At 33.6% G+C, this 12,901-nt stretch overlaps 1 protein-coding gene and 3 non-coding genes across 4 annotated transcripts; all 4 read left to right on the top strand.

Annotated features, from left to right (window-relative positions):
* The first annotated feature begins 786 nt into the window (after positions 1-786).
* Positions 787-1,002, top strand: LOC132142929 (small nucleolar RNA U3). Its single transcript, XR_009434121.1, has one exon. It is a non-coding gene; the product is annotated as a small nucleolar RNA U3 (small nucleolar RNA).
* Positions 1,003-1,916: 914 nt separating this feature from the next.
* LOC132142931 (small nucleolar RNA U3) lies at positions 1,917-2,132 on the top strand. Its single transcript, XR_009434123.1, has one exon. It is a non-coding gene; the product is annotated as a small nucleolar RNA U3 (small nucleolar RNA).
* Positions 2,133-2,748: 616 nt separating this feature from the next.
* Positions 2,749-2,964, top strand: LOC132142930 (small nucleolar RNA U3). The gene has a single exon (XR_009434122.1). It is a non-coding gene; the product is annotated as a small nucleolar RNA U3 (small nucleolar RNA).
* Positions 2,965-3,509: 545 nt separating this feature from the next.
* On the top strand, positions 3,510-11,086 carry vps37a (VPS37A subunit of ESCRT-I). Its single transcript, XM_059552003.1, has 12 exons — positions 3,510-3,934; positions 4,654-4,728; positions 4,810-4,927; positions 5,756-5,853; positions 5,955-6,165; positions 7,218-7,288; positions 7,482-7,609; positions 7,888-7,946; positions 8,145-8,213; positions 8,988-9,131; positions 10,402-10,485; positions 10,602-11,086. The coding sequence occupies exons 1-11, from the start codon at positions 3,825-3,827 to the stop codon at positions 10,474-10,476; spliced, it is 1,158 nt and encodes a 385-aa protein (XP_059407986.1). The 5' UTR covers positions 3,510-3,824; the 3' UTR covers positions 10,477-10,485; positions 10,602-11,086.
* Positions 11,087-12,901: the final 1,815 nt, after the last annotated feature.

Here is a 12,901-nt window from a genome sequence, read left to right as displayed (position 1 = left end):
GCAAGGTCTGTTTTCTGACTTATAACAGATATTTTAAAAAGCTTACCTGGATGAAAACAAATCTGAACAGAGAGTTCTCTCCTCGGAACCTTTATAAAGAGTGTGCGGTTTCGCCCCGGACATTTGTTATTGTTGTACCAGCACTGTACCAAAAGTCACATATTGAAATAAATACAACGTTTTTATTTTGTTTTTATATATATATTTTTTTTGGTATTTTTTAAAATTCATTCACACATTATTATTGTGTTATAGAAATTTAAATGTGTGACGTTATATTCATTTTTATTGAGAAACGCATATGCTCTCTCTTGATTGGTTACTTTTGTCAGGCGCTGTTTCTTGAGCTTGACGTGCATTATGGGTAACTGTATGGTTGTTAATAATATACGTTCATTTATATTGTTACTACGTTAAAAATAAAGTATTTAATATTGTTTATATTATATATATACGAACGATTAGAACAATGTTAATAATTCCAATCGAATGTGGTTGTGACTGTTGTTTTTCTCATCGATGATTAATTGTGAGCACATCAAGTATGTGGAAATGTGTCATTTTAACAGAGAAACCGTGTTAATTGTGTGTGAACCGACATAATAAGTCAATATTTGTGTTATTTACAAGTGTTTTATGCATTCATGATTATGAGAATGCTAGTGTTTTAGATGTTACTTTCCTCACCGCTGTTTCGTGTACAGTAAGGTCGCGCGACCGTTGAACACCGTCTGTAAGACTCAGAGTATCAGGATCGAGACGAGCTGCTTCTGATGCGTGAAGTTTAAGACTATACTTTCAGGGATCATTTCTATAGTTCTTGACTAGGAAATGTGTTTCGAAAGTGATGCGTCTCCCACACCACGATGAAGAGATTCGATACTTTTTTCTGAGCGTGAATCGGATGTAGAGTAATGATTTGTTTCATACGCTTTACTTCATTGATGAACGTTCCTTACTGCAGTCATGCGGTTCGGAGGAATAAAGTATGATCAGAGTGGTTTATAATTGGTAAAAATAAGATAGAACTATTGTGGATGTTAATTTCCATAGACTTTATGGATAATTATTTAAACTTAGTTTTTATTGTAGTTAGGTTGATGTACTTTGAATTATGAAATACGTAATCATGCGTTAGGCATGTTCAATGTACTAAACATGAACCAACAATATTTATTAATTCAAAACTGCGAAATTATGTTTCTATAAATTGATTTAAACTCTAAAATTGTAAATTTGAGCTTTACATACAATTAAAGTACCGGTAAATTAATACATTCTAAATTATTGCAAACGGACACGTGTTATAGAATTGTTGTAACGAGAAATATGAAGTTAATGTTTTATTAGAAATATGGATGAATAAGTTGTTCTGCTATTTCTGTGTTAGATGACATATATTTAATGAATAAAAATATTGAGGAGAAAAAATATATGGAGGATTTTAAAAGTAGGAATAATTCATTGCCAATGTGACTCATATGTGAACATGTAAACTGATTATAATTTTATAATGAGCAGTTTAAAGTGGAGTAGTCTAATTAATTAGAGTTGCTACCCAGTCTACTAAATTTAAATTGAGTTCACTGTTAATTGAGTTCATTGCTATTGCTTAAATTATATATGCGATCTGAGTGTGAATTGCACATTTTATCAAGGAAACTTGCAGCTGGCATGAATTAATCTGCAAGAGAGTGTGTGTGTGTGTGTGTGTGTGTGTGTGTGTGTGTGTGTGTGTGTGTGTGTGTGTGTGTGTGTGTGTGTGTGTGTGTGTGTGTGTGTGTGTGTGTGTGTGTGTGTGTGTGTGTGTTATAACTCATGTTTAACTTTTCTAATAACTTTTGTTAGATTGTTTCACCATCTGTGAGACTCAGAGTGTTAGAATTGACTAGAGCTGCTTTTTTAAAGTGATGATTAAGACTATACTTTCAGGGATCATTTCTATAGTTCTTGACTAGGAAATGTGTTTTGAAAGTGATGCGTCTCCCACACCACTATGAAGAGATTAGATACTTTTTTCTGAGCGTGAATCGGATGTAGAGTAATGATTTGGTTCATACTCTTTACATCCTTGATGAACGTTCCTTATTGCAGTTATGCGGTTTGGGGGAAGAGAGTATGATCAGAGTGGTTTGTAATTGATGAAAATAGGATAGAACAATTATGGATATTAAATTCCATGGACTGTAAAGTTAATTAATTAAATGAAGATTAAACTGTAGTTAAGATTATGTATTTTGCTCTTAGAAGTACGTCATCATGTGTTATGCATGTTCCGTATGTTTAATGACTACATATGCACCAATAATATTTATAAATTCAGAACTTCGAAATGATGCATCTAGAAATTGATTTGAACTCTAAAATTGTAAATTTGAGCTTTACATACAATTAAGGTAAGTTAATGAACTTTAAATTATTGTAAACGTGTTATAAAATTGTTGTAACGAGAAATATGAAGTTAATTAATGTTTTATTAGAAATAAGGATGACAAAGTTGTTCTGCAATTTCTGTGTTAGATGAAATATAATTAATGAATAAAACTATTGAGGAGAAAAAATATATGGAGGATTTTAAAAGTAGGAATAATTCATTGCCAGACAATCTGATTCATATGTAAACTGATTATTATTATTATTGTTATTATTATTACTTTACTTTTCTAATCACTTTTGTTAGGTTGTTTCACCATCTCTGAGACTCAGAGTGTTAGAATTGACTAGAGCTGCTTTTTCAAAGTGATGATTAAGACTATACTTTCAGGGATCATTTCTATAGTTCTTGACTAGGAAATGTGTTTCGAGAGTGATGCGTCTCCCACACCACGATGAAGAGATAAAATACTTTCTTTTGAGCGTGAATCGGATGTAGAGTAATGATTCAGTTCATACGCTCTACATCATTGATGAATGTTCCTTACTGCAGTCATGCGGTTTGGGGGAAGAGAGTATGATCAGAGTGCTTTGAAAATTGGTTAAAATAAAAGTTGTGTTAGACTTGAGTGCACGTGGTAATTAATTCAATAAGAGTGTGTTGTTAAAATAAATTACAGGATTATACATGTGAATTATATCGATTGTTATAATCGTTGTATATAGGATATTGAATTTAATTAATTTCATAATTTCACTGATTAAAGTTTCTTAAAATATATTATGTATAGTTAATATAGTTTGAGTAAAATAAATTAATCAATAATAGCGCAGGTAATGTAATGAAAATTACTATTAGGAGTGAATACAGTGCACATGATTCAGGTGTGCGTGCGCTTGCGTGAATATCCATTTAGTAATGTTTTTGGCATATCTTAATCTCTGTAAAGCCTGACATAGTAGGCTAGTTAATTTATACAGTGTATCAATTATAATCTTATATATATATATATATATATATATATATATATATATATATATATATATATATATATATATATATATATATATATATATATATATTACAAATTAATTATCTAGGCCCGTGTCTCTTTAAACTGCTCCCTACTGAGAGTGATGACGCGAGCAGCTGACGTCACGCTCACACGGGTTGTTTTCCTGCGAGCCAGTGTACTTCAGACTACACAGTGTCAGTGTTACTAAAACTCAACATATCTTATTCAGCAGTCATACACGTTTCTTTTAGATTACTGTTCACCAATTTAAAAGACTGTTAGGTCGCTAATAATAGTACAAGTCTAGAAAGGGTAGTAGCTAATGCTAATGGTGGCGTTGGGTATTTCTTGAATATTCAGTTTGTTATCGTCAGGCCTCTTCAAACTGACAACGCCGAGAGATTCAAGAGTTAGTTTTCGTTTTGGCAGGCGAGAATGAACTGGATTTTCCCCCTGTCCAAGGGCTCTGGATCGATCCCTCCTCTGAACAGTCTACAGAAACAAAGACAGAGACAGATCGAGTCGCTCAAAGCTGCTCACTCCAAGTAAGTCTCTGAATGGCTGTGTCCCAAACCTAGAGAGACGAATAACGTTACCTGGGACAGCGTTTAGGTATTCAGTATAGCAGTTGAGAGCACGCTAAGATTTGAGACGATGTGCTCAATGGTATGATCAGTTAAATGAATCATCTGGAAAACCCGATTTGAGTTGTTGCTGTTGCGTGTTCTGGATGTGCTGTCCATGATTCAGATTAAAGTATTAGCTCTTCATAGTTTATGAGATCCCTTCTTACTCAACAGGGCGTGTTAAATTAGTGGCATGTTACACCTTGTATCATATTTGACAGAATGACAGAGCCATTGTCTTCTTGAGCAGGTATAACTTCCCTAAATCTAAATAAGTTAAACTTAGTTACCAGTCATTAAAAGCACACGATTTTTGACCCATAAACGCAATGGTGACTTCATCAAAATCTGAACTATCTATCTTTCAGTTTCTAATATGTAGCTGTCAATGTAGTTAACCATATACAGCGATTTCTGCGCCAAGATACCAAAATATAATGTAATAGCAAATGTATAATGACTGTTTCCTAACATGTTTCCCCAAACACTGCTATGTCCTTCATTGGTCTGCCAAACAAGCAGTCCCACATCCAAACATCATAATTGGCTGAGAAGTGGATGTTGCACTCATTTGTTGTTATTTTAAGTGAAATTCTTCTTTATTTGTCTGACTTAATTCTTTTCATGATGTCTCCAAGTCTTGCAGAAATTCAGAAGGATGTAGAGTACAGACTTCCTTTTACTGTCAACAATTCAACTATTACTGTCAATATGTGAGTATAAAAATAATTTGTATGGTGTATCGTGGTTTTGAGTGTGGGTTAATATAATTTGACATTTGCTGTCACCCACAGCTTGCTCCCACCACAGTTTCCTCAGGAGAAACCAGTGGTCAGTGTTTTCCCACCAGTAGGTCATCATTTAGTAGACAGTAACAATGGAACAATGGTTACCAGTCCACTTATAACTAATGTAAGTTTTTCATCATTTTAAATGACTTGGTTGGAATCTGAAAGTGTTTTTAAAGTCAACATTACAACAATGAAAAATGTTTGTCTTCATGATCTTTCATTTAAGTACTACAATACTACTTTTAGAATTTTCTGCGATGTCACCTGAGCCAGTGTTTCCCAACGTAGGGTTCACTTGAAACTTTGATTTCAAATATGGATGCAAATTACTTTTCAGATGTAGTTCTTAACGGGGTGTTTGCACAACAGTTTTCAACTTAAAAAAGAAAACATTTAATATGTTTCGGCTGTTCATTTACAGGACGATGACATTTCGGGTGCCATTTTCATAATGATATCTTTTGAAAATGGGTTTCAAAGTGGCAGATTTTAAAAAAACATACTGTTATTGTATTGTACTGTTTCTTGTAAACTACGAAAACGTGAATCTGTGAAACCAAAGACATCATATGCATGTGTATTAGGTGTTCAGTCAATGGGAATACGTATGTGCATAAGTTCATAGTGTGGAAAGTACATAAAACTTTTCAAAAACGCAAACGAAAATCGTTGTGATGTAAATGTACCCTACTGATCAAAACATGCTGATAATTAATTCTTTTGATTGGATGCATGGTGTTTCAGCTTGCTGATCACACACAAACTGATCAGATTTTTTCATGATTTAAAATGAATCTGTGTATGTCCTACAAATTTAAAAGCCAGAAAATCAAGTCACATGCTGTTTTTTGCTGACTTTGTCTATCTAAATTGCATTACAGAACATTCAGAAAAAAGTTCCATAAGCTCAACTGTTATACATTTATTTCTTTTTCCCTTTCTAATCAAGTTTGGAATGCATTCAGATTTAGGCAAAGTAATTCAGAGTTTGCTAGATGAGTTTTGGAAAAGTCCTCCTGCCTTGATGTCGGGTCCCACCTTTCCTTAGTGAGTATTTTTCACCATTTTACTAGAAGTTAAATCGAAGTTAAATTATGTCTAATAAAGAAGTTAATGTGTGCTTTTGTTATCTTTGTCTTTTGGCTCAGTATGTACAAACCATCGGGGATGCCTCCTTACCCAACTCAGAGCTTCCATTTTGTTCCTGCCTTCCCACCACAGGATGGTCAACGGCCAATCGGCCCTGCCCCTGTGCCACATACAGGGGTGGAGCCTCAACAAGCCCCTCCCCGACCAGCAGCACCAGCTTTTGGACTCATCACTGACCTTCCTCTTCCAGTACCAACTGCTGACTCACAGGTACCTAACAGGCATTCAGTCCTAAAATCAACCAAATCAGTCTATTAAGATTACAGTTTCTGTATTTTTACACAGCTCTGTCTACTAGAGACACTTGCACACACTGTGTGTGTTGCTGAGTACTTGTGTTGTTCTGAACAGTGAAAAAAGACTACTTGAGTTCCGATCTGATTGTTCAGACTGCAACTGGCTTTTATACAATAAATGTATTTTGGATTGATTTGGTAGAAATCATATTTTTTGTTCATTTTTCATGTTCAGACTACAAAAGTAGGATTCAGGCTGTCATGCACAAAGTAAAGCAGAAACTAGATGTTATATATTTGAATGGAGCATTATGTTAAGTTTAAATTTCCTCCACTGTCCCTGCCACGTAGAGCTGTGTAGCAGAAATGTGGGTGCAAACTTCCGAGACTGTTTATGCATTGTCACATATCCAGCACATAAGAAAATATTCAAAATTATGCGTAAAAAGTCGATGTTATGAGCAAAAGTAATTATAACTTTTTAATCTCATAATTTCATATTCCCATAATTGTGATGTAGTATGTAGTAATTTAGATTTATCTCATATTTATGACTTATGAACCATATTAAGACGTTACAGTATTCACACTGTTAGTTAAAGCAGAATTTAGCAAAAACTGTTGAAAAATAGGACACTTTTTATCAACATATCATTTCAATACTGAGTTCAGTTTGCTATCCCTTATAAAGGGCCATTTCTGCCACATGTGAAAAAAAACATGCTTTTGTAAATTATAATTGATAAGTAGAAATTATGAGATAAAATTTGTAATTAAGACAAAAAAATAAATATTTTATTATTTCAGCTAGAATTTCAAAATGTTTATGATTGACCAAAGTGTGATGGAATGGAAATGAGCTTCCTTAAAGCATGTTCCGCTGAATTTCTCAATGAAAATGCACTATATCTCATTAACCAACAAAGACTTTTGCAATATGACGTGCAAAAGTCTGGAAACAGGAGCACATGTAATTAAAGCCACAATAACCCGTGAAAGCTCACTTCTGATGTTCTTCCTCTGTAGTCCGGTCTGAATGGACACATATACAAGATGCCTGAGATCCCAGATACCTTTCCAGAACTGTCTGAGATGAGGTACGATATGTCAGGGCATTTGATTGTTATGAAAATTAATTAGATCTTATTTGTCTTATTTGTTTCAAGTATAGTACTTAAAATAACAAAAATATCTGAAAATATATATGTATATTTTTTTAAATAACATGCATTTGACATTCGTCTCATTCTCTCTTCTTTCTGGTGGGTTTGTCTATTTGTAATCTTCTAGTGTTTCTCAACTGAAGGACATGAGCGATCAAGATGACATGCTCTTGGAGTTCTTCATGTGTCTGCCTCAGCTCAAACAAGTAACCTCTGACAAAGAGGAGCTGGTCAACAACATCGTAGAGATAGCCAGTGAGTTTCCGGAGCAGTTTTGGACTTAAGTCCAATCAGGATCAGGGGAATTTTTCTTGTAAACAAATATTACACACATCATTTGAGTCAAGTTTACATTTAATCATTTAGCAGATACTTTTATCTAAAAAAGCGACTTACAAATGAGAACAATAGAAGCAGTCAGATCAATAAGAGAACAACAACAGTATACAAGTGCCATGACAAGTCTCAGTTAAAACAACAAGCTCATGCTCTCACACAATTCGAATAACAGATGGAATATGTCTTGCTTGCAGAGAAGAACCTACAGCTCGAGCCTCAACTGGAGGGCAAGAGACAAGAGATGTTGTGTAAAGTACGTACTTTCCCAAATACTGACCAAAATAATTGGGTCCAGAAGTCTGTGATTTAATTGTTCAATTCAACGTCATTCTGTTCCATATGTTGCATAATTCAAAATAGTATCATTTTCACAAATTGTCTCAGACTTTTGGATCCCACATTACAGTCTTGTCAATATGCTAACGGTTATCTTCTGTTTTATTTTCTGTAGTATGAACAGTTAACCCAGATGAAGTCGGTATTTGAAACCAAAATGCAAAGACAACATGAGCTCAGTGAGGTAAAACACACATGCACATGATTGGGACAAGAAGCCTGTTGGACAAGGAAATGGAAAATATAGTATTCTAGTTTACAACTATTCTAATATTGAACATTTCAAACCTTTTTTACATTCCAGTGTTGTGTTTGTGGGTTTCTGCTTCCGTATTGCATCTTTTGCCTTTTTGAATTTTTTTTGACTTTCAGTTTTTGTTAATCCAGGAACATTTGCCTCTGGTTGTTGAATGGACTTGACAAAATATTATTCATTTATTTACTTATTTAATCAAAAATACAATAAAACAGTACTATTTTGAAATATTACTACTTATTTTATATTTTAATATATTTCAGGATGTAATTTATTCTTGTGATTGAAAAGTACCATTTTCAGCAGCCATTACTCCAGTCTTCAGAATTTGTGCTTAACAATTATCAGTTATTGCTCAATTAAGTCTTTTTTTTTTTTTTTTTTAGCTGCTTATAGGGTTTTTGTGTGAAAACCATTATGCATTTTTAAGATTCTTTGATAAAAACATCTTTGCTGTCAATTTTTTTTTATTATTATTATTGTGTCCTTAATGAATAGTAGTAATATTTTTTTCCTATTTTTTTTTTTTTATGCACAACTGTTTTCAACAATGTTAATCATGAGAAATGTTTCCTGAGCATCAGATGAGCAGATTAGTACAATTTCTTAAAGAATCACATGTGACACTAAAGACTGAAGTAATGGATGCAGAAAATTCAGATTTTTTTTTGTGTAATGTTTGATTTGATTTTCCTCTGCCAGAGCTGCAGTCTGAGTGCGCTGCAGGCCAGGTTAAAGGTGGCGGCCCATCAGGCTGAAGAGGAGTCTGAGGAGACAGCGGAGAACTTCCTGGAAGGAAAGACAGAAATCGACGACTTCTTAACCAGCTTCATGGAAAAGAGAACGGTATTAAAGCAATATTATGTATGAAACAACAAAAATATTTATAAGCATGTCCAGTAGAACATTCATTACAGTATTTTGAAATTATACGCATGACCTTATACATTTCCATGCAAGGAACATTGGATACAGTCTCTTTGCCAGACATCTGTTTTCAGCAAGCCTTGTTTGAAACTAAAAATCAGTTAACAAAACTGTATTAACTAAAAGCTTCTATTGGCCTGAAAGGTTGACCGAGGAAGCCAAGGAAGAACAGGAAGCAGGAGTTAAAATGTGATGATTCTAAAAAAAGAGTAACGCATTAGAATACTGTTTCTTACTTACTACATAACTAATAAGGAATTATTGAAGAACTAACAGGTGATTATTCATTAACACTTAACTCACTACTGTTAACTACTAAGAAAGATGTGTGAACTAATCAGTATGTAATATCATTTTATGATTGTGTTAAGTAACAGTTAGCTAATCAGTAACTAATATATTCTGTGATACCTCCTGAAGAACTACTATTAATTATCTAATAGTTAAGGTTCAAGAAAAATAACTATGAAATTACTACTGAACAGTAGTTATTGATTAGCTAACTGTTACTTAACATAATCATAAAATGATATTACATACTGATTAATTAACACATCTTCCTTAGTAGTTAACAGTAGTGAGTTAAGTGTTAATGAATAGTCAATAATTAGTTCTTCAATAATTCCTTATTAGTTATGTAGTAAGTAAGAAACAGTATTCTAAAGTGTTAACAATTTTTTTTATGTTTTAGTGATTCTGAATGTCAATTCAGATGACCATTACAGATCCAACAAGTGTTATTGTACCTAACCAAAAGCTTAATGCTTCACAGTATCCTCCTGAGACGCTAAAAACCTTGAATTGGAGACTCTCTTATTTCTTACTTGTGATATCTCTCGAAAGCACAAAATCATAATATAACCAATTATTATGATTAAATGGAATAATTAATTGATTGATTGAATGAATAAAAACAAACAAAATAAAAACACAGATGTATGTTTGTTGTCTTGAAGAAATACACCGGTTTCTATTGAGAATTGTTAGATTCGTACATTTCATAAGACTAGTGTGATGCTCTCGAGTCTTATGACTTCCTGTTACAATAGAAAATTAACACAGTTAACTTGTCAACTCATTTCACTGGATCTTCTCATAAGGTCTGAAATTTGTGACAGAAATTTGTGAATTTCTGACTTGTGCACTTCCTGAAAATTAACACAGTGATCTAACCTTCTTTTTTTTTTAGCTTTGCCATTGCAGAAGAGCCAAAGAGGAAAAGCTCCAGCAATGCATGACAGTTCCCTACCACACTTTAGATTGATTGCCCCAGGTAGGTCATTTATATTTTCTTCAAACTCAACAGACTGATTTACTAATATTAAGAAAGTGTTTTTATCTCTTGTGTTAATAAATAACAAAACAAAAACATAATATTCTTTATAACAGGTTTGGGATCAATCTACCAGCAGACCGGTGAGCTTAAGACAAGCAACTCATCATGTGGCCTACAGCCTTGAGTGGGCAAACCTAAATACATATGAAAAAGAGATTTCAGCATCATTTCATGAAATCAAAGTGATTTTTGCACAGAATTTCCTAAAGCGTCACATTCCCCTGGTCGAGTAGGCCAGATGTGAGTACGTCTGGATGTGCCCAGTCTGGCTGTGACTCAAAAGCTGTAATCAGAGGAGAGCAATCTGTTCTTAATAGTGTTCAGAAACAGGATGAGTTCTAAGCTTATTAGTTCGGTTTGAGTTTATGTGACAAATGGGGTTGGGCCTTGTACGCACTTGGAAGATAATTTTGAAAAATGTTAATGCTGCCGACAAAAACATACTGTATTTAATAATGTTGATAAAAGCCTTTATTATAATTAGACATTGTATTATATGTTTATTTAATTTGATAGGTTAATAAAACTTTTAGAATAATCCCTGCTATGTCTTAAGTGTGGCTTTGCATCTTCAGTAACGTTATTGCCGTTAGACACCAGGGGTATATGCACAATATGTAGGTACCATATCAGTTGTTGTGGGTAAATATTAGAGAATTTTTCATTTGGTATTGGACATTTAATTGTGCTCATTTCCTCTATTTTTACATGAAGATTATAAGTTTAAGTTAACAGTGTAAAGCATCACTTCAAAGGGACATCGGATGTAAAATTCACTTTTACATGGTGTTTGCATATAAATGTCTTAGCAGTGTGTTGGAACAAACCCTACAATGATAAAAATCCATTCACTCAATCCATTCAATCCATTATTTTTTTTAACCCCAAATACCTGAACAGTCTCAATTATCAAGCCAAGTTTTGATTTTCTGAGCTGTATGATGTCATATTGCTCAAGCCCCGCCCACGGCTGCTGAAGGACTGTGCTGTATTAGCATATTTCCGCCCTCAGTCAGTTTTGCTGGAGCCAGTTTTCTCCGTGTTCAGCTGTTGTGACAACAATGTCTCGTAAGCAATGCAGGTGTTTTGTAGTTGTACGTAAAAGTGAACATAAGAGTCTTGATTTTCTTGATCAGAGCCACTGAGGACATGGTGGATAAGTTTTGTTTTTGACACTAAAAACAGAAGAGAGGGGCGGGGTGAGCAGAGCTCATTATTATTTAAAGAGACATCCACCGAAACGAGTGACTTGGCAGAGCTGTTTTTGACAAGATAAAAATGGAGTTGTTTTACATGACCATTGAGGAATTTGAAACAAAGTATGTTGCAGACATTTCATGAAGACCCTAAAAGAATCATACCAACTTGTAGACAATGGGCATCCGATGTCCCCTTTAAAGCATCACTTAAAACACTAATGATTCAGTGACGTTGTTAAATATATTATTCACATCTGAAAAAATCAACTTCACCTACTCTGTTGTGATGCATAAATTAATCTGTAGCATTTATCCCTTGTGCTATGCAAAAAATTATTTACTTAATTTGTTACTTAAGTTGTTCCTGATGAAACATTTATATTTTAAAACCTTGTAAATCTTGCAATTATCTCAACTTTTTTGATTCAGTTTTTTTGCCAACTTGTTTTATTTAAATTAATTTAGCACAGATTCTGCTTCATTGATCTGAGTTTATGCACCTCAGTTTTTGACTGAACATTGCCAAAATGATCTACAAATTATGCTTTTTTGAACTCAAAAACTGAGGCACATAAGCTCAGATAAGTGAGGCCTATGACCAATCAGTTCCAAAAAACACCTATGCTTAACAAGTTTTATCCAATATTTGGTTATAATATATTATACAAAATTTATAAGTGTTATTTTTTGTGTGTAGTCCAGGCATTTCTGACCAGGAGTAACACACACACAAAAAAAATCAACCTTTTTATGGTAAGCTTTTATACCCCGTGTGAGAAAAGTCAGTAAGTTTAAGTCCAATGTGATAACTAATCCATTTTTGTTAAAAAGAAAATAATTTTCTGGTCAAAAATTACTAGAGCACATCTTGAAGGTTAAAAAGCAAAGGGTACTTTTAATATATGTTGACAAAAAAGGTGAAATGTGCCATTTTTCATTGTTAAATTGCCAAAGATAAGTATATGTAAGACATTCGTAGGTGTCTTCATGAAGTGTGTAAACACTTTGTAAATGCTCCTTTCAAAGCACTGCAGGGCTGTGTTTGATTTATTTGATCAACTGTTGAAGATAAGGTGGAAGTGTTTAAAAAACCTGTTTGGAAACAGTTTATTGCAGTTTCATTTAAAGCAGTTCCACATTTAAAAAAATTATGT

The sequence above is a fragment of the Carassius carassius genome, chromosome 6, assembly GCF_963082965.1.
Source record: "Carassius carassius chromosome 6, fCarCar2.1, whole genome shotgun sequence".
In the NCBI taxonomy this organism is placed as follows: domain Eukaryota; kingdom Metazoa; phylum Chordata; class Actinopteri; order Cypriniformes; family Cyprinidae; genus Carassius; species Carassius carassius.
The sequence above is the reverse complement of the archived record's forward strand: the minus strand, read 5'-3'. Positions and strand labels throughout refer to the sequence as shown.

Coding starts and splice junctions, on each gene's coding strand:
- vps37a (XM_059552003.1), top strand. CDS start 3,825: ATGAACTGGATTTTCCCCCTGTCCAAGGGCTCTGGATCGATCCCTCCT. Junction 3,935..4,653: donor CTCAAAGCTGCTCACTCCAA/GTAAGTCTCTGA, acceptor GATGTCTCCAAG/TCTTGCAGAAATTCAGAAGG. Junction 7,610..7,887: donor CAACATCGTAGAGATAGCCA/GTGAGTTTCCGG, acceptor TCTTGCTTGCAG/AGAAGAACCTACAGCTCGAG.